A 27,099-nucleotide genomic window follows, 5' to 3' on the forward strand; every position below is an offset into this window, starting at 1 on the left:
TAGCAGCCGTGTTAGTCTGTATTCGCAAAAAGAAAAGGAGTACTTGTGGCACCTTAGAGACTAACCAATTTATTTGAGCATAAGCTTTTGTGAGCTACAGCTCACTTCATCAGATGCATTCAGTGGAAAATACAGCGAGGAGATTTATATACACAGAGAACATGAAACAATGTGTGTTCCCATATATACTCACGAGAGTGATCAGGTAAGGTAAGCTATTACCAGCAGGGGAGAGAGGGGAAAAAAAAACCTTTTGTAGTGATAATCAAGGTGGGCCATTTCCAGCAGTTGACAAGAACGTCTGAGGAACAGTGAGGGGTGCGGGGGGGAACAAACGTGGGGAAATAGTTTTAGTTTGTGTAATGATCCATACCACTCCAAGTCTCCATTCAAGCCTAAGTTAATTGTATCCAGTCTGCAAATTAATTCCAATTCAGCAGTCTCTCGTTGGAATCTGTTTTGAAGTTTTTTTGTTGAAGAATTGAGACTTTTAGGTCTGTAATTGAGTGACCAGAGAGATTGAAGTGTTCTTCGACTGGTTTTTGAATGTTATAATTCTTGATGTCTGATTTGTGTCCATTTATTCTTTTACGTAGAGACTGTCCAGTTTGACCAATATACACGTACATCTACCAATGTGATATACGCCAGCATGTGCCAGCAATGCCCCTCTGCCATGTACACTTTAGATAAGCTATTACCAGCAGGAAAGTGGGGTGGGAGGAGGTATTTTTTCATGCTTTGTGTGTATATAATAATATCTTCTACACTTTCCACAGTATGCATCCGATGAAGTGAGCTGTAGCTCACGAAAGCTTATGCTCAAATAAATTGGTTAGTCTCTAAGGTGCCACAAGTACTCCTTTTCTCATCTTAAGCGATCACTCATTACAGTGTGTATGGTAACACCCATTGTTTCATGTTCTCTATGTATATAAATCTCCCCACTGTATTTTCCACTGAATGCATCCGATGAAGTGAGCTGTAGCTCACGAAAGCTTATGCTCAAATAAATTGGTTAGTTTCTAAGGTGCCACAAGTCCTCCTTTTCTTTTTGTTATAATGTTGTTTGTCTGTACACACACACACAGCATGAGACACAATGTCACAGGGTGGTTGGCCCTTTAAGGAGAGTTGGGCTCAGCCTCACCTGTTTCTCATAAGCCACCTCCAAACTGAGATGGTCAAGTAATTATAAAAGCCACCAAGTATCTCAGCTGGAAAGGAGAGCTAGATAAAGCAAATGGTCTCCTGATGCAAGGAAAAGGGCTTGCAGAAGGTTGGGTTTGTGTGTGAAACCCTATCTTGAACTGATTTATTGTATTTGCTGAATAAACTGTACCCTGAAGGAAGAGCTTGAAAAGACTGTGACCTTCCTGGGATGTGGAAACAGGCCAGCAGCCTACATAGACTTTAACAACAAAACAAACAAACCAACCAACCAAAAAAACCCCAACAAATTAGCACTCACTATTATGCCCTAAATCACAAATTTTTAATTATCTGAGTGGGATTCTGACCAAATTATTCGTCTCAAAGATGTATACTAAACCCCTTGGGTGAGGTCATGTACATGTAAGTGGTCTATCAGTTAACAGACTGGTAGAGTGGTTAGAAACTGTTAAACATTCACAAGTGTTCAGGCTAGAAAACATTGTCCCCAAATCCCAATCTTCCAATGGGTTAAAAGTTTTTCTACTATTAGAAAATAGTACTAGATTTTCTCACCTACACTAAAAAAAATTTAAGCCACATTTAAGAGTCTCAGTTCTGGTTTTGGGTCAGACAACTTGCATATCTAGAACTAGATCACTTGAGAATTAACACTCAATTACTATACAGCCTTAAACTACCCCATTCTATCAGCAGATGGCCCTAGTGAAGTTAATTAAATAAAATAAATAAATAATGCTGAAAAAGAAAAACCAACGTACCACAAGGCTGTTAAAGTTATCAGTGAAGATTTCCATAAACTCAGTTTTATGGGCTTATGGCTCAAGTTATCTACACTCTGAATCGTGGTTAAAAAGTTTTAGCTAAAGACCATTATTTTCTTCTAAGTAACAGCCGTGTTAGTCTGTATTCGCAAAAAGAAAAGGAGTACTTGTATGCATCCGATGAAGTGAGCTGTAGCTCACGAAAGCTCATGCTCAAATAAATTGGTTAGTCTCTAAGGTGCCACAAGTACTCCTTTTATTTTCTTCTAAGGGGTCTGAAAAGGGGGGTTAAGCGGACCGTTTCTTTCCATGATTGTTTTGACTATTCATTATAAAAAGTTAATCCGAGTGGTTCTCATCCTTAACACCAAAAATAAAGTTTATATGAAAGCTGGGAGCGCAACAGGTTTTTTTAAATCGTGGATGTCAAAAAAACTGACACTCATTAAGACAGATTTTCAAAGGAGCCTAGGTTAATTAGAATCTCAACTCTTTTAGGCTCCTTTGAAAGTCCCAGCCTAACGTTTTTAAGGTCATTTACCATAGCCAAAAACTCAAAAGCAGCATTTACTTATTAAAAGAAAAAAAAAAAGGGGAGGGGGAAATTATTTGAAAACCACTTGTTCCTAAAAAGAAAAGGAGTACTTGTGGCACCTTAGAGACTAACCAATTTATTTGAGCATAAGCTTTCGTGAGCTACAGCTCACTTAGCTCACGAAAGCTTATGCTCAAATAAATTGGTTAGTCTCTAAGGTGCCACAAGTACTCCTTTTCTTTTTGCGAATACAGACTAACATGGCTGTTACTCTGACACTTGTTCCTAGTGTGCCTCAGCAGCTTTGCAAATTTTCTGAAAAAACAAGTTATTATACTATGTACAACAATTTGACAGGTTTTTGCACTACAATTCATATGAACATTGGTTGGCTAAAATTCAACCCAGATAAGAAAATATGACGTAGAACAATGTATTGTATTTCACACAAAATGTATTGTAATACTTTAGTTAAAGAATACAAGACAGCTTCATGGGCAAAACTAGGTAGAGAACATTGCCTGATCTTTGGCAATTGCTTACTGATTTCTGACATGGTTTGCAAGGTAGGTCTACTACTTTTTATCATGACCTGCACCTGGAAGACCAGATTTCCACAGTAGTTATGAAGGAGTTTATGATGTTTTATATTACTTTTTTAAAAAAAATTTAAAGTTCCCTTTTCTTCTAGATTAGAACTTGCTACAGTGACCCACGTATTGTGATCATTAGACTAAACTATAGTAAAGCCTTTTATTTGGGGTTAACTCTGAAAGCCATCTACAGACCGTGGAACGTGGCAGCATGATTTCCCAGACACTTGACCATGAATACTCAACATTGATGCTTGGAACTACACTGACTTCCTGTAAGTCAGCAAGAGCATTTCACTTAATAAGGCCACTCTATTCAAGGCAATGTCTATTGCTCTCTATCCCTTCACAGCAAGAAAAATTAGGCTAGAGTCTTACTATCCCAAGATCCTTTTCCACTAAAGGCACACACTTTAAAAATTCTCTTCTCCTGAATATTCACTTTCAGTCCATCTAGTGTTCTTCACATCAAACTGAAAACTGCTTTTATATGCTGTACAATGTCTATATTGTACTCTCGCTATTAAAAAATGTTGTCTTGTATTTACACAATTTTGTGCGTCAGATTTTGTAGAGGCACCCAGAGGAACTCAGGTACATACCCATAGCACAGATAATGCCTTCTGTTACATAGATCTTTTATTAGTATGGCCTAATGAGGCAGCACCTTTATAGTTCCTAACTAATTCTGAGTACAGGAAGACATGCAGTTTATTTCACCAACTGTGATTTTCCCCCCAAAATTGTAACATTTAATAGGTTCAAAGTGAATAGTATAATAATTATATTCAAATTTATGCATACTGTTCTAGTAACTAACTAGAACAGTGTTCTCTTTACAGGCCTCAACTCTCTATTTGGAAGGGTAGAAGAAAGGATGATTAAATTTCCAGGTCTCCTTTTTCAGTGAAGATCCTACACAGTCAAGTTTGCCACCCCCCATTTTCCCCCATGCTTTGGCATCTTAGGAAGCAGAAACGGGCCTACAGGGAACTGGTTTGCCTCCTTTCAGGCCCAAGGTATATTCAATAAGGATCTATCATTGTTATTGATACAATCAATGTCCAAAGTGTCAGTTTCTAGAAAAAAGCTGTGTTTGAAAAACAGAAGGTGGTTATGTCAATCTAACATTTCCCAGTGGTCCTTATTACAATACTAGAATAGTCAATAGTTAAACCCGTTCTTGTATACCATCTATCATGTATTCTGTTTTCCCCCTTGATTTTAAGTTGACATAATACAAATTAGTTATGATCAAGGAAAACTAAATAAAACTGTTTGCTATTTCTATATATTCCACAGCTTCTTCTCTCTTGGCTACTCATTTTCCATCTGATGAACCCTATTTAAGAGCTCAGCAATTGCAAGTAAGAGCTTATCAGTTTCTACATTTGCCTCCTTCAATAAGGGACATATGTACTGCCCTTATAGGATGGAAATTCACTAGAAGATGTTACCTGCCTCATGCTTCTAAGCAGTCCTCTTCGGTGATGGGGAGGACTGTTCCTACATTTTATTTTAAAAATAGAACTTTTCTGTGCATGATCCTGGACAAATCCACAAACTAAATGAGTTTTGAAGTTCAAATTCAAGAATGGCAAATTTTAAGTTATTCCAGATGCCCCACAAAGCACCCAGCAACTCAGAGTTTAAAATCTTGCCCCTGACCCCCAGAAGCCTTTGCAGCCATGATAGCAGTTAAGTTCATCAACATTACAACCAATGAACACATGCAGTCTCATCAGCCTAACTAATAACAGACACCTAATGCCCCTAGAGTGTGCAGGACACAAACACAAAAAACAAAAATGAACACACATACATGCAGCTGTTTTCTTTGGCTCTTTACTTTTTCAAAACCAGGAAAACCTAGCACTCCTTTTCTGGGCTTTGGCTGTTGGAAGCATCTCAGTTTTGAACTCTAGCTGAAGCAAGTCTTGGATTCTCTGCTGTCACTAAAACATCAGTGTAGAATCCTTGGTTTTCCTGACATAAATAGTGGCATGTCAACCAGCCTACAATACTGACTGCATAAGCTTGTGCATCTCTTGCCACTTATTCTCTTCACATGGTCTTAAGTATAAAAGGATAGATTATGCAACATAAGGAGATACCCTTCAAGAAAGGCACACTAACAGATGTCTTCTTAGGCCCAGTCTCTAAAAGCTTTCCAGGTGAAAACTAGGAAACTCATTTCACTCTTCATAGAAATTAAGACCAAACACTCATGTTTTAGGGAAAATTCCCCACCCTGACTCAACAGGTTTTAATGTTAAAGGCTGCATGTAAGCCATTTTTCAAGTTTACAATGTCCAATTCATCTATCTTGATGAAACCTACCCCACTGCCTTTACTTAATATCTTATTACTTTGGAAGTTCTTCAGGAGATCTGAAGCGTGAAAGAAAATATGTAAAAACAAATTGTCTATTTTTCCAACACCTAAACCATGCAAATACGTTCTTAAACTGTCCAAAAACATGAAAGCTGTATCGTTTCAACAGGACAAAATTAAAACTGTATGTGTAGGAGGGTGGGGGCAAGACGCCTAAGGAAAAAGATTAAGAAAATTTAATTATATTCATTGTGACTGTCAGTCTATTGGCAAGTTTCAAAATGCAATTTCTTTCAAAAGACTAGAAAGAAACAACAAGTTATAAGTCCAAAATTTGACTTTCCTATTGGATTCTAAATATAATTTACATATGACCTAATATTTTTCAAAAATAGGTGACTTAAGTTCGGCTCTGAAATAAACAAACAGTCTGATGATCAAAAATGCTGAGTAACTAGCATCTCCCATTGACTTATTTTTTAAAAATAATCATCGCTAAGATTTATAAGCACATATATTATACTGTGCATTACAGAGACCCTCTCTCTCTATATAAAGGCAAGATTTTATTTTTTGGGTTACTTTCCTCACCCCCTGCCAAAATCAAAACCCACTGCATTGCTACATACTCTGCTAATGCAAAGAAAAAAGAGGAAACACAAAAATTAACAAATGCTATTTTAGACATGCTGAGATCATTTGGATGGTGCTGATACTACTACTTTGTGTAAATGAAAAAAAAAATCAGTCACTTGTACTCCATGAAAAATATTTTGTACTATATTTCATCCCAAAAGAATCCACAAACATCATGGATATGCAGCTACCTTTGGTGTGGAGAGTGGCAACCATGCTCAGCACACCATACAAAGACAGGGACATATTTTTAATCAGATTGGCAAGAATACAACAAGTTAGATGTCTTCAAGTCAGCAGGGCCTGATGAAATACACCCTAGAATACTCAAGGAGCTGACTGTGAAGATATCTGAGCCATTAGCGATTATCTTCAAAAAGTCATGGAAGATGCGAGAGATTCCAGACGACTGGAAAAGGGGCAAATATAGTGGCAATCTATAAAAAGGGAAATAAGGGCAACCCAGGGAATTACAGACCAATCAGCTTAACTTCAGTACCCGGAAAGAGAATAGAGCAAATAATTAAGCAATCAATTTGCAGGCACCTAGAAGGTAAGGTAATAAAGTGACAGTCAGCATGAATTTGTCAAGAACAAATCCTGTCAAAAATCAACCTAATAGCTTTCTTTGATAGGGTAACAAGCCTTTTAGATAGGGAGAGAAGTGGCAGATGTGATATATCTTGAATTTAGTAAGGCTTTTGATACTGTCTCGCATGACCGTCTCAAACAAACTAGGGAAATACAACCTAGATGGAGCTACTATGAGGCAGACACATAACTGCATGGAAAAATGTTCCCAGAGAGTAGTTATCAGTTGTTCACAGTCAAGCTGGAAGAGTATATCAAGAGGGGTCCAATAAGGATCAGTTCTAGGTCTGGTTCCGCTCAATATCTTCATCAATGATTTAGATAATGGCATAGACAGTACACTTCTAAAGTTTGCAGACAATATCAAGCTGGGAGGGATTGCAAGTGCTTTTGAGGATAGGATTATAATTCAAAGTGATCTGGACAAACTGAAGAAATGGTCTGAAGTAAATAGGATGAAATTCAATAAGGTCAAATGCGAAGTACTCTACTTAGGCAGGAACAATCAGCTGCACACATACAAAATGGAAAATGACTGCCTAGGAAGCACTGTAGAAAGGGATCTGGAGGGTCATAGTGGATCACAAGCTAAATATGAGTCAACAGTGTTACACTGTTGCAAAAAAGGCAAACATCATTCTGGGATGTATTTGCAGAAGTGTTGTAAGCAAACATGAGAAGTAATTCTTCCACTCTGCTCCACGCTGATTAGTCCTTAACTGAAGTAGTGTGTCCAGTTCTGGGCGCCACATTTCAGGAAAGATGAGGACCAATCGGAAAAAGTCCAGAGGAGAGCAACAAAAATGATTAAAGGTCAAGAAAACATGACCTATGAGGGAAGATTGAAAAAACTGGGTTTGTTTAGTATGGAGAAGAAAAGACTAAAAAGGGACATGGTAACTTTTTTCAAATACATAAAAGGTTGTTACAAAGAGGAAAAAAAAATTTGTCTCTTAACTTCTGAGGATAAGACAAGAAGCAATGGGCTTAAATTGCAGCAAGGGCAGTTTAGGTTGGACATAAGGAAAAACTTCCTATCAAGGTGGTTAAGCCATGGAATAACTTGCCTAGGGAGGTTGCGGAATCTCCATCATTGGAGATTTTTAAGAGCAGGTTAGACAAACATGTCAGGGATAGTCAAGATAAGGGATCTCAAACTGGGGGTCAGGACCCTTCAGGGGGTTGCAAGCTGTCAGCCTCCACCACAAACTCCGTTTTGCCTCCAGCATTTATAATAGTGTTAAATATATTAAAACGTGTTTTTAATTTATAAAGGGGGTTGCACTCAGAGATCTTGCTATGTGAATGGGGTCACCAGTACAAAAGTGTGAGAACCACTGCTCTAGATAATATTTAGTCCTGCCATCAGTGCAGGGGACTGGCCTAGATGACCTCAAGGTCCCTTCCAATCCTACCATTCTATAAATCATAGGACTCCTCTTAAGAGGAGTGCCATGAGGTCTTTGATGTCTACAAAAGACAGACTGGGCCAGACTTTAAGAATCATCTGATTGACACCGAACAAAGCAAATGGAGTTTTGACTCTTTTATCTACCTCAAAAGACGAAGAGCTGAGTTGAACCTGTGATTCCTAGGAGTCTGTCTAGTTATTCCACACATACACCTAAACCTTTAAGCTACCCACTTCAGCTATAAAAAGCAAAAACAATGGATTACCAAATAGAAAGACTAAAATATTGGGAGAGAAATAAATGTAACCAGATGCATAAAAAAATTAAAAATATAAACTACGCAAATTTATTTTTTTAAAACACCCTTCCGGATGATCAGTATTTCATGTACGTCATTCCATGCACCAAAGGAGATATCTGTGACTCTAAATACAACCAAACAGGTTTTGATGCGTACTTTAAGGAAGCCAAAATGATCAACACGAGAAAAAATTTTAACGCAGTAAAGTATATTTTATTTAAAAACTATCCCCTTTGATAAACTGAACTGCTGACAAATACTGCTTCGTTCTTTTAAAAAAAAAAAAGAGAGCGAGAGAGAGTACTGACGTGAAGAAAAAATAAAGCTATAGAAGATGAATTAAAATAGCTATTAAAAATTCAAACTATTAAGTAAAACATATTGGAAGTCTGCTTAGCTCTATTCAAAAATGCCCATCACAAAAAGAAAAAATAACAAAGTTAGCAGTTATGTTAAAAATACTTACTCTGAGCCTGCAGCCATTTCCAAATGAGAAGTTTCTGCTGTGTCAACCCCAAACGGGATCACTATGCTCATGACGTTCGTTTCTGATAAATTCGATTACTACGGAGTCCTGTGCATTGGTATCCAAAACACTGGGGCATGCCAGCCACAGTGCTCATTGCAAACATCTAAGTGCATCCACAAACCCTGTTTAAAAATAAGAAAAACACTGAAAACAAATCATTTTAAACCGGCAGTTCCATACTGCGTTTTAAAATGGCACCCTGTGCTAAGACATCTTACAATAATTTCATTTTGTTATCAGCATGAAGACAAAAAAAATAGTCAGATGATGGCAAACATTATAAACCTTTAGTTTTTAGTATATTACCCTACCAGCATGGGCTTTTTTTTAAAAAAAATAAATAAATACCTAAAAATCTTCAGTAGGACAGCTCTCATAGAACTTAAAATACTTCTGAAGGAAGCTTTCTTCCCATACTTTCAATCAAAAAATCTGAGCCAAAAATCTAAAGATGAACATAGACAGTATAGGATCAAACCACAAAGTTTTAGAATTCAAAAGTAAAGGACTGCATACAAAACAGAGTATATAAATGAACAAACCTTTCACCACTCTGTTTGAATAAACTATTTTGTTGAAAATAAAATCATAATGTTCATATATACAATTATATGTAACACCACAAACACTCAAAATTCTCACTTCAGTCATGATTGGCCATTATTAGAATGGACTGAATATACCACCAGATAACCTAATATGGCCACAATTCTCATTTTACCCACTCAACTTTCAGCAAATAACATTCTTCTTCCTTCGTTTGGTTATTATGTGGTGGATAACTGATAGGTATCCTAACTCTTTCTTCCAAATTCTACGTGATAATTTAAAACTCAGAGAGATCCTTAAAAACAGGACAATGTTATTTTTAATTTTTTTCATTGAAGAGCTTTCACATAGTCTGATTATAGACAAAATTATATAACGTTTCTGATGGAATAATAAAATGTTAACATGTATTAAAATGACTGCTGGACCTTTAGGCTCAATGTTACTACTGTACTCTTGGTTTATTAGCAAATAATGCAAAACTGAAAAAGTGAAGCCACTCAATTTAATGCATTTTAATGAGGAAGAAGGGGGGTGAAGTACCTCATGCATGCTTAAGGAACAAAGATCAGTTTCTCCAGGTGATGAGTTAGACAACAGTTTATGACTATTTAACAAAATGTCTCCTTGTTATTCAAGAACAACTCTGAATATTATATATTGTACAAATCTTCCAATGGGTTCTGATTAACATAAGTTTGCTATATTTTACTCTGGCAAGCACTGAAGAGTCAAAATGGCTAACAAGAGAGAGAGAATCTATTTTGACTCATACATAAATCAACAAAGTCCCACCTCCCTGACACTGTGCTTCCAACCTTCTCTTCTTCCCCTCTGCAGAGGTGTCACAAAAGTACAGAATATGAGCACAAGGAGGGGTGAACAGAATTATATCACTGTACTGTTCCTACTCCACAGAACTATAGTAGTAAGTTAATGTGTACTGAGTCAGCAGTAACTTACCCAGCAGTGATTAGCCAAGTGAGGTAAGATCTCAACCCCAAATTGATGGCACTTCTCCATTTGTCAGTCTTTATTTTTAGGGATATACTTCAGCACAGCTATCCATGTCTTCCTTACTTCCACACTGAATTACTGCAATGCACTTGTAGACCAGCCTCAAACATTCGACTGTGCAGAATGCAGATTGCTGAGCAGTGCTTCTTGGATGAAGCATACAATTCCTGTGCCCAGTAAACTACATTTGCTTCCAGTTTAAGGGTGCAGTTTTAGCTGTTGGTTTTGACCCATAAAGTCATAAAGGTTTTGGGCTCTGGCTATTTTAAAACCACTTTTCTCCGCATTGGATACCACAACAGTTAAGATCAACTGCAGTATTTAATATAACTGCCCTTTGATTTGAAGGGAGCATACTAGTGACCAGGCATTTTCAACAGCATCCTAACTTTAGAACAGAAATCTTAATTTATTGACAAGGATGGTTTCCAAAGAATTTCCCTGAGGTGGATTGGGAAGGACTTCACACTGATGTTGATCTAATTAGAAGATTTTGTATTTTTAAAAGTGTACATGCTTAGAACATTAGAAAGACACATTTAATAAACTATAAAAAAGTCTAGAGTAGATCATATTAAACTTCCTTATGAGATGACTAAGGCCTCTGGATATTTCACCATTCCCAACTCTCTTGTTCTTGTTGGAGTAGATGATGTCTTTTTTAGCCCATTAGACAAATTACCAAATATACTAACTGCAGAGAAGTCAGGTCACCTACCTCCTGGAGATAATTCCTACTATTTACAGAAGTATGGTAGTTTATGTTTTGTCAGATGCCATGGACACCACACTATTTTACATAGAGACATCTTAGGAACAGTACGAATTTTTACTTTATTACAATCAATTTATTGCTCGAGAGACCAAGAAATGAAGTCCTCTAAGCCAAAGAAAAAGTACATCAAACTTTACGGTGATGGATGCACTGCAAATACATAAGACAGACAAATAAGGGGCAGCAGCAGTACAAATTCTCACACTATCCTACTTTTAGGCTACAACATTAAACTGGAAGGACCACCTCTACAACTGAGTGAAGTTCAATTTCCACTTACTTATCTCCCTTCTGAGACTCTCAAAAAAGGGTGCCAATTCATACCAAACTGGACTGAGACAACGATCCGCTCATTTAAACTAGACAGTCATCAAATGATAACAACATGGGTTGGGTCTCTGCCAATCTCAGCTTGATCTAAACTAGCAGCTACAAAATGAAAGGCTGCACGTTACCTATGCACTGAACCAGTCAGCCCCCAGGCAGTAATGCTGATAAATTAACGCCAGAATGTAACTAGGAAAACCTATTCTGAAAAACGGTTTGGGATGGAGAGGTTCAATGGTAACATTTTAGAGTTATTATAGTCTGGATGTGACTTTGCCTTGCCTGTCATTTTCAGTGGTGTTGAGCCAGCCAGTCAAAAAATAAACTGTAAAGATTTGGAAAGCCACACATCAGCAGAGGCTGAAACAAAAGAGGAGGTGCAAGGGATGTGGAGAATAACTATGCCACCTGTCTCATGTGCTATCACGTCTATTTTCTTGCACAAAGCAACTAAGATTATCCAACAATAAGCTTATTGTGTACACAAGATATTTGGATTGGACTAAGTGAGCTATGTCTGGACAATGGTTATAAGAAGAAGTATAAGATGTGGCTGGCAAAACTGAGCCTTCAGAAAATAAAAACTACTAATCAGAAAACGTTCAATAAAGCAGGGAGAGAACAGATTAGTTTTCTGAAGGCATACAAACCTACAGGATTTATTGCCAATGTGTGTCCCAAAGTCAGAAATGTGATTACTAGCATGTTAGTGTCTAATGACCTAGACTGATTTTTGCTGTGATTATGGTATTAATTCAAGAGGTGCCCGAACAGTACAGAAAAGTTATTGGGAGGGCTGCAGAGGGAATATTCAGTACTGATGTAAACAGAAAAGGCAATGGCACCATTAAAGTTCGAAATTGTTGTAACGGGGAAAAAAAAACAGGTCAGGAGACACACACACACACACACACACCATTTAGATGTAGGTCTTTCAGTGGCAGACTAGTCATTTAAATTCTTGGCCCAGTTTCAACCACTTTGAATAAAACCAGAAAAATGATGAACTTCAATAAATTTCACTGATTATATTACAGCCAAAGAACTTTCCCTTTAAGAGGAAGACAGATCTACTTATCCACTTTGTATAACTGATCTAAAACTCTTATGTTGTACTTTCCACAAAAAGATTTTTCGAGACCCCTTCATTATTTATCACCACCATCTTAAAATTACAGGACATAGCAACCTTCCTTACCTTAGCAAAGAAAGCTGTAGTACTATTTGAGGGTGGTATGCCCTTAAACTACTCCACCAGGAGCTGAATGCACTGCCTTTGCAACACCTACATATCCCCAGCTAGCTCAGGACCAAAACCTGTGTTGCTTGTGAACAATACTCAAGAAATTCTTCATGTTGTACCAGCCACAGATTGACATGTCTGCCCTTACTCCCATAGATTCATTCTGCATTGTTTTTAAAAAAAAAAAGTGTGGAGATGGTGTGATGCTATGTCCTTATATTACTGATGGAATGAAGTGATAGCAAAAAGTAATTTGAACCCTCTTCCCCCACTCTCTTTTAACCTGGCACTACTGTAAGTGCTTGAGGCAACAAGCAAATTGGTCATATCTTCTGAAATTGCATTAACTTTTCTTTTAAAAATTACCACTGTCATTGCTTTGATGGGACTTTGGCTGAGCGGGGGCTGCAGGCCTACTTTTTCAGTTGCGTTAATAGCTTTTTCTTCCTCTCATGTTCGTCTCAGGACCATTAAAAGAGGCATGTTCCTGCCCCTCAGAAGGCGAGTGGTGGGTGGAACATCTATGGGGTAGTAAGTCTGAGATACCAGATTTTCTTTTTGGGGGTGGGTGGAAGGAGGGCACTTTCTGGTTTGTGTTCTTATGGCATTTCAATAATGTTCCTTAATTTCCCTCCCACCAACCATCTTTCAGGTGTCCAATGCATGGGTAATGCATCTCAGTCATCTTAGATTTTCAATGTAAGTTTTTTTTAAATGGTAATGAAGTTAGTGTTCTAACTTTACTTAGATTTTGTTGTAAAGTAGCAGAAGACAGGTTCCTATTGATGTCCGTTTTGATGTTCACTAGATTTGTATTGTTACTCTTTTTCTAATAAAAATTAAAATATTTTTATTTCATTGTGTCATTTATTATGCATGGTGTTTCAAAAGCAGAGCTGAAGTCAAGGAGAACCTGCTATACTGGTGAGACTGCAACCTGTGAGGTTTCCAATTTACACTAGCAATTTATCTCTGTAGGACGTACCAGTACGAGTGGTGTAAAAACTTGCTCAAGTTAGTGCACTCTATATGTTGCAATACCTGGACTCTCATTTGCGTATGAGAATATAAGGGTTTTTAGAAATGACGGTGACAAGTGTTGGTAGTACCAGTGATTTTTATTTATTTTTTTTTTGGCGTAGTGTATGGAGACCTTAAAAGGAAATAAACAGTACAGTCACCTCATACACATGACTGTAACTGAAAAAATTAACGAAGTCTATTTTTACATTTGACTTAGTGCATTTAACAGCACTTTGTATAGGCCGTTTCACAGCTTCCCCCGGCCCCCAACATAATCAAACTTCAGAGGGGGAAATACCTCGTTGTACACTCAAAGGAACATCAACTTTAATCCATTTTTTTAATGAAGAATAATAGTTTGAGGTTTTGAGGTATTTCCTACCTATTTATAGATGACGTAAGGCACTCAATTCTAAATAAGAGTTTTCACAGAAGGAAGTTGCACTGATTTAGCTATATCAGTTTCTAAATCACTATAATTTTCTCATGTAAGCAAGTCCTTAAAAATAGGAATGTTAAGTCTTCTCCTTCCATGTTTTTTTGTTGGAGGACTCTGAATGACATAGATATACACTGGGAACTTTTTCAACTCTCTCTCTTCATAGATTTTAAGGCCAGAAGGGATTACTACATGAATCAACCTGACCTCGCATACAACGTAGGCCATCAAATTTCAACCATTTACTCTCATGTTGAGTCCAATAACTTGTGTCTGACTAAAACATATCTTCCAGAAAGACATCCGGTCTTGATCTGAAGGCTTTAAGAGATGGAAAAACCACCACTTCCCTTAGCAGTTTGTTCCATTAGTTAATCACCTTCACTCTTAAAAAAATGTGAGTTATTTTGATTTGCCCAGTTTTAACTTCCAGCTATTGATTCTTCTAGTACTTAAAGGAGCTGTAATACTTAGTCCTTAAAAAGAGTTTCTGCATCATGTGTCTTGAATAGAAGTTTACAGCTTTAAATAGCCTGAATAAAATTAATGTTTCACATCTTTAGCATATCATAAAATTTATAGTTCTTTATCCAACCATAGTTTTCAAGAATAGTTTGCAAGACCTGAATATCTAATGTAAAAATGAAGCAGAAACAGAAAAGCTTTCAAACCTTCTGCTTATTCATACATCATAAAGAAGAGGGGAAAAGCCAAATTATTTTCTCTTTTGCAGGTCATTTTTAAATAGCAAGTTGGTAACACTTTCATTTGCCTTGTAGAAGACTGGACTTCCGACCATACACTGGGCTTCTAAAACACAGAGCTATAAAGACTTGAGTTGGAGAACAACATGGTTGGCCTTGGGCTGGAAGAAACTCCATTCTTGGCAAACTTAATTGAAATCACATGTAACTATTACCAGACTGTTTGTAAATCACCACAAACAGATACTGTGATTATGTAACTCATGTCCAAAAAAACTGAGGATATTTTGCCACAATAAAAAAAAAAAAAATTTATGACTTGCACATGCTATGTTCCAAATGGTGAAACTACATGTAGTAAAAAAGGTCACATTAAAAGGTTTTAAAAGGTTGTGACCAGATGCTTAACATAATTAATATTAACAAGAGGGAAGGAACACACAACTTAATATAGCAAGAACAGGCTAGACAACATTTAGATAACTTAGTTGTATACAAGTCAGCAGGAACTGACAAAATTCACCCTTGGATACTTAAGGAACTCACTGAAGCAATCTTGGAACTATGAGTGATTATCTTCGAGAACTCATGGAGGACCAGACAGGAGATGGGCAAACTTAGCATCAGTCCTTAAAAAGGAGAACAAAAAGGACCTGGGGAACCACGGACCTGTCAGCCTAACTTTGATTACTGGAAAAATACTGGAACAAATTATCAATAAATTTGTAAGCCCCTAAAGGATACCAGAGTGATAAGTAATAGCCAACATGGATGTGTCAACAACAAATCATGCCAACCCAACCTTACCGCTTTTTTGAAAGGGTTTCTAGTCTAGTGGATGAAGAGGGAATCAGTAGATGTGATATATCTTGATTTCAGTAAGCCGTTTAACACAATCCTACATGACGTGCTCAGAAACAAAGTAGGGAAATGTCACCTAGCTGAAATTATTATAACGTGCATGCACAAGTGGTTGAAAACCACACTCAAAGAGTTATAATCAGTGATTTGCTGTTAAACTGGAGGGACGTAGCTAGGGAGTCCTGCAGGGTCCATCCTGGGTCTGGTACTATTCAATAGTTTCATTAATCACCTGGAGAACACAGTGGAGAGCATGCTTATAAAATCTGTGCATGACACCAAGCTGGGAGGAGTTGCTAGTACCTTGGAAGACAAGATTAGAATTCAAAACAACCTTGACAAATTGAAAACTGGTCAGAAATCAACAAGATGAAATTCAATAAAGAGCAAAGCAATAAACTGCAAAGCACTACATTTAGGAATGAAAAAAATCAAAAGCATAACTACAAATAGGGGAATGACTAGCTAGGTGACAGTACTACTGAAAATGATCTGGGGGTTATAGTGGATCAAAAATTGAAAACAATTCAACAATTTGATGTAACGGTGAAAAAGGCTAATATTCTGGGGTGTATTAACAGCAGTGTGGCATGGAAGACACAGGAGATAACTTGTCCCACTCTACTCAGCACTTGTGAGTCATCATCTGGAGTAATATATCAAGTTTTGGACGCCATATTTTAAGAACAAGGGTAGACAAACTGGAGAAAGTCCACAGGAGAGCAATAAAAATGATAAAAGGATTAGAAAACCTGACCTATGAGGAAAAGCTAAAAAAACAGGGTATGTTTAGTCTTAAGGAAAAACAAAGACTGAGGGAGGTACGGGTGAACCTGGTAACAGACTTCAAATATACTAAGGGCTGTTATAAAGATGATGGTAATCAAACTGTTCTCCAGGTCCACTGAAAGTAAGAGAGGAAGTAATGGAGTTAGTCTGCAGTAAGGGAGATTTACGTTAGCTATTAGGAAAAACTTTCCAAATATAAGGATAGTTAAGTACTGGAGTAGGCTTCCAAGGGAGGTTGTGGAATCCCCATCACTGGAGGTTTTTCAGAATAGGCTAGACCAAGGGTCTCAAAGTCCTGGTCCGCAGGCCATCTACAGCCTGAAAACCTCCCCACTGCAGCCCACTGAGGAGAGACCCATGCAGCCATGTTGCCAGCTCTGTCTGCTGCAGGCAACGCCCCCCACAACTCCCACTGCCTGGGGGAGAGGAACAGAGATATCATCGCTAGTCGCCGGGCAGAGGCAGCATCATTAGTTGCAGGGCAGAGTCAGCCATGGAGGCAATGTCACTTTTTCCCACAATAAATATAAATAAGTCAAAATTCCGAACACAACTATCTGATGGACACCTTGCTGCAATCCTGAAGGTTTCAACTGCTCAGTCACTGAGGCCAAACATCAACAAGCTGACAGAACGGAAGCGTTGCCAGGTGTCTGGCAAACACTAAAAACTCTCTGGTAGGCGAAGAATTGTATAAAGTTGTATGACAGCTTTATTATTTCTAAGAAATTCTAAATAAAAAAATATAAAGGTTTTCTTTTCTGAACACCATCTTCAGTGACATTATTGGCCCGCTAAGAGGATCTGTGGACTGGCACTGGCCCTCAGGTAAATTGAGTTTGAGACCCCTGGGCTAGACTAACACTTTTCTGAGATGGTCTAGGTATATACTTGGCCCTACTTCAGTGTGCAGGGATGGACAGGATGAACTCTCGAAGTCCCTTTCAGACCCATATTTCTATGATTCTATAACTGATAAATCCACAGCTTGAGGAATAAAATCTAACTTGCATCCAACAAGCAAATGAAGCAGATAGAAAGATAGGCAAGAGCCTCTAATTTTGATACAGCCTAACAACAAATAAAAAAAACCCACCTTCTCCAAATTAAAGTGTCTGTAAAATACAGCAAAAAGAGGACCATTATATTTTAAATGTTTTAAAACTTGGGGATCCAGTCATATTAAGATTGTCTGCAGTTCACATTGTATATGTAAACGGAATCACAATACACTATCACTGGAAGGTATTCCCTGAGCAATACAGAATGAAAGTCTGGGGGGAGGGGAAAAAAGTCATATTTCTAATTGCAGATTTGAGAAAGGGAAGGGAAAAGGTATGGGCTGCAAGTAGAAAATTCACTAGTTCTTATACATAAGCAACAATACAATTTTGCTTCCCTAATTTAAGTCCTGGCATCAATACCATCTGAACAGGAATCTACTCATACTTGGTAGGCTGAATAGACAATTTACGTCTTTCCAGCTCAGAATAATATTTGTTCCTAAAATTTTGTTATGCTACGTTATGCATTTTGTGATTACTGTGGAAAAGCAAATTGTATATGGAATGTTTGAATGTATTATACTTCTTTCTCTGTACGTGTGCTCAGAAGAAATTAACATGTACAACTAAAACCATGGGTAAAACTACTGCCAAAGTAATGTTAATTTTAAGGTAACCAGAGTGGTAATTTCCTGGAGGTAGTCTATTTGTATAATTGTCAAGGAGCACAAACGAAAACGGACATGTACTCATTTTTAGGGAATGTGAACAAATCAAAAGAAATAAGGCGAATTTCACGGGAAAAGATGTGTATTTCTTTCCATGTTATCCAGTCCCTACTCCCACTCCTGAGCATGAGCGAACAAGCTTCCAAGGCAGAAAGTTACTTCCCCCACCCTCAATTTATTTATAATATTTTCTATAGGTTGGTATGAAATTTAGCAAAAAAGAAATCCATTCTACACTAAATGTTAGTGCTGGTGTTCAGCATAACACAACTTAGCCAAAAGCCACAAATCATTTAAAAAAAAAACTGAAAGAAGACCCAACCCTGCCTTATATTAACATCCGAAAGTGAGGAGAGGGAGCAGCAAGCACCTGCACAAAGGGAAAAGAAACCATACTTTAAGCACAAATATTTAAAAATTCTCTCTTTGGGTAAACTTTTTAAACATACAAGAACATAGATAATGAACATTTTCCTATTTTTCCTCCACATTAAGCATTTTAATATATAGTTTTGTATTCATTAGCAGAAACAATTTTTATCATGGCCTCCTTCAATGTCATAGTAGTGGCAGCACCATCATATTATAAACTCTCATTCCCGACCCTTAAAATATTTTGTTAAGTATAAAAAAAACATATGCTAAAGGAAAAACTTCATTAGAAGCAATTTTAGGTGTGGCTACACTACAGCATTTATCATTGTCCAGAATATAATATTAGGAATATGTTTTCCATAAACACTAGTCTGGTTATTTGGAATATTAATATAGAGATTAGATCACGTGTAGAATATTCCAATGATATGTAGAACAATTAAGCGAGGTACCCTGAATGAACATTTATGTTGGATGTTACTAAGGAAGTACACTACCTTTGGCCAGATCTCGAAGGAAGCGCTCCTGCCCTCAAACAGTAAGGATTCTGTTAAGAGTTTATAAGGGGACATTCAACTCCCAGGTGCTACAATATCCTTTACCATAGCCAAGTCCCAACAGTGCAAATTTAGAGACTACCGCTAGTCCAGACTTAGACCCCAACTGGCTCTCTTGGGTAGCCCACGATGGTAACCTAAGAAACTGACTAGCACCCATCATTCCAAATTTCTGAGGCTAAGGAGAACAAAGGATGAATAAAAAAAGGAGGAACAGAAAATAAGGGACAGAAGGAGGAAAAGATAAAGGAGCCAGGACACCCCAGAATGAGGAATTTCACAGGAGAAAAACAAAACTAAACCAAAACCCCTCCATATGCAGCAGAATAAATAAAAATTATGTTCAATACTAGCAAAGTCAAACTGCCCCAGAAAAAAGCTGCTCTTCTTGGTTTCCCCTTTAACTGAGTCCTTATATTCAGAAACTACTTCACCACTGTTTACATGGAGGTTCGAAGATGCAAAAGCCACATTATCAGAAGGTGTAATATTAACAATACTAAACTCCACACTTAAGATGAGTTTCCATCAGGCTTGGAAAAACCACCGATCCACTAGCAGCAGGCAGTAATAAATCTGGAATGGAGGACCAGCAAGCCACAATTTCAATGCCACCTTCAGAGAATTTAAGACTCTTGTGCAAGGGAAAACTAACAATAAGGTCTCCATCTCTCAAATGTCCAATCTGAAAATGGTCTCTGGAGCTCTCAAAGAGCTCCAGCTCATTACATAGATTACGCCAACCCTAAATAGTTGAGAAAAGAAAGACTCCTGTATAAATGCCATCCAGAAGTAATTTTGTCTATTAACTTAAGTCCTGACACAAAAGGAAGCTACTCTCCACTGGGCCTCACCCTACTGGTGAAGGGATGGAGAGTGCTCCAAAGGCCCCCACTGGCTTCCTTCTAGAAGGGATCAGAGTGGTAGAAGGAGATCAGTGTCCCCCTTTTCCCAGATACTTCTGTAAGTCCACTAGAGAACCTTCAGGGCTTCCCCTTTTCTCTCCTTCTATCTGAGTGAAAGTGAGAGAACATGGAGGCTAGGAAGAGAAAAGATACAAGAGGAAGAGAGTGAATGGTAGCGAGGAAATAAAAATTAATGTGGATTTTGGAATTAATGTGAGATAAATGAGAGAGAATCAATTATTAAAAGGGTAAACAGACTGAGAAATGAGACAGAGCTCTGACAGTCACTTATTCTACATAAACAAAAAAGGGGGGAGGAGACAGGGAACATGATGCTCAAATACCTAGCGTCTGCTGCTGTAACTACTAAAGCCACACAAAATAGGGAAAAAATAATTTGCTGCCTGTCTTGAGGGAGGAGAAAAATGCTACTTAGATGAGGGCCTATCTATATCCATGTCACACCAGACATTTAGAAAGAGTCAAGAACCAAGATGGTAAAATGGGGGGAAACCAACAAGCATGGTGGAAAAGTTTATTCTTTTAGCATGGACATTGCAAAATTTTGTTCTTTATCAGTTTACAGGAAATACTGGTTGGTTTGTATTAAACAGTGACTGTCACCTCATTCACAATAATTCTGTATCATAACTATTACTGTTACATGCAAAATGCTTTTAGGTAAGACCTCATAGGACACATCAAGCTAACAAAATTAGTAAAAGAGTGACACAGTAGAACAAAACTTGTTTTCCTAAATCGTTCTTCCTACCAGTTGTTTCCTTCCAAACATATGATCTGACATACTTATTAAGCAGTAGATTACAGTGGGATATTTTAAAGATGTTAATAAAACTATTCTCTATGAAAGTGTACTACAGAGTCAAAGCTTCCATAGATCTCAAAGTTCATTACCATATAACACCATCAAAATTCACAAAGAGCATTTCAAATAAGTAGAGTATTTCTGCATTTATGTGTAATCAATATTCAATAAGCACATCTCATCTAGTGGGGTGGCAAGCTATGGATTGATTTTCTTTGATGTGTGACAGTTTACTTATCACTGGTTCATCCACTGAAAATTCTTGATTATAACAAATCTTTCAAGAAACATATTCCGAATCTGAGTTCTGAATGCGGTATTTAAATCAGGGGTGGGTTGTTTTGCATTATTTTATTATAGGCAGAAGTAAGTAATAAACTTTAACCATGTATTTCCTATAACTGAGACAAAAGCATACCAAATGTTTTACTGCCTTCACCAGATACAATTACAACTCTCAGTTGATAAATAGCATGGAAAAAACTCTCAGGTATCGAGAGATTCTGGTGTAGTTTTTGTTCCACTTGGTATTACAAATTTGTAATACACAGAGGATAAATTATTTCATTTGAGTCAAAGACTGACCTTTCAGCTAAACTCTTCTATTTTATTCTAATTTTTTTCCACTGATATAGGATTCCCACACATGTAGTTTTCACCCCACTTCCATATGTTGCATTTAGTCTGAATAGATGCTGGATTAGAGCTTCCACTTGTGTCTTGGGAAAACCTGCAGGAATTGGAAGAAGGTCTGATCTCCTTACGTTTTAGTCTGGGAATCCAAACCCAGGAAGACTGGAAGTTTTAAACCTTAAAATAAATCGGAATTTTTAATTTTTCCTCAGTGTTGGCAGTTTCCTCTCTATAAATACAAAAAATACTGTTTTATATAAATACTGTTTTTGTATAAATACAAAAAAACCAATCTGGGCTAGATTTCTTGGTTATAATATCATTATACATATTGTTACATGTTTTAATCCCAAGAGTTCTTTCAGCCACGTTCAAGAAAGTCACAGCACACAGAATTTAAGCATTTTCAATCCCCTTCAAACTACAGTTCTCATTTTCAAGACATTGCACTGATCACTAACATTTTCAGTTGCAATGTCCATCCAAAACTAAATTACTCAATTTGCAATTATGTTATATTTAGGGACTCTAATTTCTATTTATTTTGGTAGCTTGGTGCTTTCTCTTCTTAGGAAGAAAAGTTAATTTTTATAGGGTTTTTTTGTTTGTTTGTTTTTCAAATTGTGACAGCATAATTCTGAGCTGACCTCTGTTGTAGCATTAGCCCATGATGGTTTTAACATTCATTTCCAAATGACACAGGCAGGAGTTGTGACTTTTGACTACTCGGTATCTTTGTTGGATGCAAACACAAACATGCAGAAAACTTCCTAAGTCAAGCACAACAGCTACTTGGAAGTGAATGAGAGCAAACAGCAGGGACAGGAAGTGAATGACTTAAAAAAAAAAAATCCCTTGAGGGAGGAAACATTTCCAGTTTCTATTTTTAATTTTTTTTTGAATTTGCATAATTATTAAAAAATCTCAGAAGTGGGGTTTTATCAGTTTGCTTAAAGTTTATACTTAAAATTGAACCACCCCAACTAGATAACTGATCCTCAATTCAAAATAAATATATCTACTGTGAAAAATATTTTCACACCATTTAAAGAGTCTCTCAAACCAACTCTTAAGACATGATCAGCTGTCTAGGCAAAGAATACCAATTGCCTGATGTAACAGACAGATGGCTCTAAACATGGCCCTATTATAACCACACCTACTAGTTGAGGAGTAATCTTCCACTGACTAGTGAAGACATAATGAAAGTTAACAAAATTGTCAATTACATCCAGCATAATATTTCTAAAACTTGTTAAGTTAGAAAATTTTAAGGAAAAAAAAGTTAATATGTTGGAACACCTTACAAACTTGAGCTATTTAAAATATTCCTAGTCCTTTGAATAAAGGGATCCAAGGCATTGATATTTTGGCAGTGAGGCTTAATTAAAGAAAGAGAAACAGTAAAGTAACCAGATATCTGACAAATAATAAGTTATCATTTAGTAGAATAAACTGCAGTCTCTACTTAAGGCTCACAGTGATCCTTAAAATGTATTATATAATAGTAAAAGTTCATCTTTATGGACAGTTCTATAAATTTATCTGAGTAATTGTCTACCAGCACAACAATCTTTATGAAATTTGAAAGAAAAATTTCAGTGATCTCACAAATTTCTAGTGGCTAATATACAAAAGTCCAGCAGCATTTACATATACGTTTTTTAGAAACTGTTGCTATACTCCATTTTAACAAGACTACAAAGACAGCATTAGCAGAGTTTCATCTTGGGAAATTACAGCAAAATTACAATTTCTTCCTTTGTAGTATGAAGAGGGTCCAAAATCTTGTGCAAGAGACAATTAAATATTATTTTAGGAGGCAGGATTAACTTTCATTTAAATTTTTAGCTTGTGTCTGATAAGAATAGAAACAAAATAATACATAAATAATTGTAATTAGAGAGAAACCTGCTTCTCAGTGAAGTTAAAGTTTTAGCTTTCAAACTATGGAAAACATAAATACAGATTCTTAAGAGATGTATTCAGAATTCAACTGAAGGCCACATAGGTAGGACATCCCTATAAAACTGAAGATATACTTTCAATCCTAATATCAATTCTGACTTACTGTATCTGTATCGTGGTTGTTTAAATGCACTACCTGTTCCTGGGTCACAGTCCCAACGGAATTTGCTTTTGAGAGATTTATAAACAAATATAAATAAATGTGTTGATGTCACAAAAATCAGGAAGCCAGCATATCCTCATGGCCTGCGTCGCTTCCCGCAGCTCCCATTGACCGGGAATGGTGAACCGTGGCCACTGGAAGCTGCGAGTGGCCGTGCCTGCGGACAGTCAATGTAAACAAACTGTCTCGCTGTCTGCCAGGGGATTACCCTAATGGGCCGCGTGTGGCCCATGGACCACAGGTTGCCCACCACTGCTTTATGCTCTTCAATTAATCCTACTGAAGTCATATTAGACAAAGTTAAGCATGTGCTTAAGTCCTTGGGGACTGGGGCTCTAAGGATAATCCTGCAGACCTTTAAGGAATCTAAAATTTTGAAGTCAAATTTCTATATTCTTGCTGTTTCTCAAAGTCCCAACTAAAAACAATGTACCTTTTAATAAAAAAAATTGCCAGTAAGATTCCAATGAAAGTTTAGTTTAACAAATAAGAAGCTATCAAAGTACTTAATAAACATCAATCAATCCTCAACAAAATATTAAACCAATTATACACACAGGAAAACTAAACCACAGAAATCTAATCCAGAGAAATAATCTGAGTCCTAGTACTCTCATGCAAATATGCTAAAAAAGTATTTACCATCCCCAATATTTTTCTCTGGTTTCAGAGTAACAGCTGTGTTAGTCTGTCTTCGCAAAAAGAAAAGGAGTACTTGTGGCACCTTAGAGACTAACCAATTTATTTGAGCATGAGCTTTCGTGAGCTACAGCTCACTTCATCGGATGCATACCGTGGTATCCTAAGGTATTTCCCAGATCACTAAAGTCATTCCAAATGCAGATGACCAAAAATATATAGATGGTTTTAGTACTTGGAGCCCAGATTACTGAGGGACTACCCAGATATTAAGTCTGACATTTGGAAACACATTGGACCTTAAAACAGAGTGTCAGAAATGTTGAGATTTCAAACTAAGTCTCATGGACAATTTTTTAAATTTAAAATTTGCTGGATTTATTTATAGATTTTACTGTGTTAATCATCCTCATAATAATATCCAAGCTCCTCAAAAACATTAATGAATTTAGCCTTAAAGCACCTTGTGAGGTAAAGTATTACCAACCCCATTTTACAGATGGAGAAACAGAGAAAGGTAAAGTGACTCACACAAGGTCACCAAGAAAGACCTTCTGATTTCCAAGGAAGTCTAGTGGTAAAGATGTTACTTAGACAACAGACGATTTTCATATCACCTTTAAGGTATAGGATATTGTTTGTTTTAAACCAAGTGTTGCAGCGTATACCTCAGATTCTGCTTTTGTGACCCCAGTCATATTGAAATTACCACCTAAAGGGGCAAGATATACCCCTTTGCTTCTTGATATTTGCACACAAATCCTATTAGCATTAGAAATGTAGACAACAGAATCAAAAACAGAAACCTATGGAAATTACCAGAATTCTAATCAAGAAAACCCCATAAGTTTACCACAGACCCTTTAGCCATCCACAAATTATTAAAAATATATAACTGAGTGAAATAATATATGGATTTAAATTTTAAAAATTCATATTATAGCAATATGTTGGACCAGTAATGCATGCCCTGTCCTATTAATGCACTACTTGTGTGGTTTAAGTCACTCAAGCCTTTGGCCTCACCACACACAAGGTATGCCTTGCAGTGCTGTTAATGCATACCTTCAAAGTCTTATTGCTTAGCTGATACAGATATAAAGAACAAATTATCTATTCTTCCATAGCAGTGCAAAGTAATATTCGTAAAGTTAAAATTATTCATGCACTGAAAAATGGTTTGCTACTGGAATAGTATTTCACATTTGGCTCTTAAAATCCAGAAGGTTCCAGTAATATACTAAAATGGGAACTTGCATCTCATTAAAGTAGAGACAGCAGGAGTTTGAATTTACAAATTTCTATTTACCTTTTGTAATCTTAGTTTAACATACTAAAAACATGACAAGTTTCCTGAGATTTGTGGCTTTCAATTTTGCATTCAATATATCAACTACTAAAAGAATGCTTCCTTGCTTCTCCACCTCCCCTCCCCCCATCTTCTTTATGATGATACTAAAAGGTTCATATGTCATTTGGGACAGGAAGAAAGAAAGACTAGGTACTGTAGTTTCACTTAAATGTTTATGTACAGTATGAGAGTTTTTACACTTTACACTATATATATTTAATGAGTTAACAACAAAAAAAGATTCGTATGCTGAAAAATTACACATGGGCAAGAAAGCCTTACATCTGAAGAAGCAAAGTAACAGGTTTTAATCTTGTCTGGATAATTCCTTGAACAGTAACATCAAAATGTTAAACTAGTATTCCCAAACTACCACCACCATCTCCAGTAAAAAAAAGTATTCTGTCAAAGATTAACCTGACATTCACAAAAGCAATGACTAAGAATTTAGTTATAAAAAAAAGACAAAAGATTAAAATAATCCTAAGTATTACTGGTCCTTGTGTTAGTAACAGACGTATTGCGATACATATCTAGATTAACTAGCATGGATATAGGAATTATTCCAAAACATTATTAAAACAAAAGTGAAGAGATTAATATGGCATGCATATCACATCACACAAGATACAAACACCCCCCCCAAGAAGCTACTTGAGTCCATCGTCTCCCCCACCCCCACCGGTGAGAGTGGTCTCGTTCGTTTGCCTTTCACACACATAACCAGTAAAATTAATCAGCTGGGATACAGCATTTTATTCATAGAAAATCAAGACATGTTTTGTACATGATTTGAAGAAAACAGCCTTTCATTTAAACATAACAAGCCAGTAATGTGCTGCAGACAAACGCACTGCATGGGGTGTGGAGGACCCGAGCTGATTAGATTACCACAACATCAGCCTGGGGCCGCCATTTTTAGAATCTCTAAAGGACAAAAGAGGGAAATTACAATTTTTACTCCACATTTACCATAAGTAACTTAAAAAGTACAATGTTTATGGTCAAGTATTTAGGTATCCTACCTATGGTCATAGCCATCTCTTTCAGTTCACTGAGGTAGGTCTCAAAAAACAAAAAAGCCTTTTCGTTACTAATCCCTTTAGTATGATGTACATAAACTAAGGCTAAACATTCTTAAGTTCGACTTTAATCAAATGTAGTGTATACAATTTTAGGAACCTCAGGGCTTTTAACTACCGGACATTCCTAAATGACTGAATATAAAGGAATACAGAACCTTTCTAATCGGACTACTTATATTTCTTCTCCCCTATTTAGTACTACACAGTGGACCGTTTGTTTCTCCTCCCCTACATCTGCAGCAGTAGGGTCTACTCCACTAATGCCTTTTA

At 36.9% G+C, this 27,099-nt stretch overlaps 1 protein-coding gene across 4 annotated transcripts in view; it reads right to left on the reverse strand.

Moving 5' to 3' along the window:
• Window positions 1-27,099, reverse strand: part of KMT2E (lysine methyltransferase 2E (inactive)) — a 119,006-nt gene that overhangs the window by 90,410 nt on the left and 1,497 nt on the right. For all 4 annotated transcript variants that reach the window (XM_073328500.2, XM_073328501.2, XM_073328502.2 and 1 more), the window contains exon 2: window positions 8,806-8,990. In XM_073328500.2, coding sequence (XP_073184601.1) covers window positions 8,806-8,876 — 71 coding nt within the window. In that variant the 5' untranslated portion in view covers window positions 8,877-8,990. The remainder of the gene's footprint in view (window positions 1-8,805; window positions 8,991-27,099) is intronic.

Source organism: Lepidochelys kempii, chromosome 1, assembly GCF_965140285.1.
Source record: "Lepidochelys kempii isolate rLepKem1 chromosome 1, rLepKem1.hap1, whole genome shotgun sequence".
Classification (NCBI taxonomy): Eukaryota; Metazoa; Chordata; order Testudines; family Cheloniidae; genus Lepidochelys; species Lepidochelys kempii.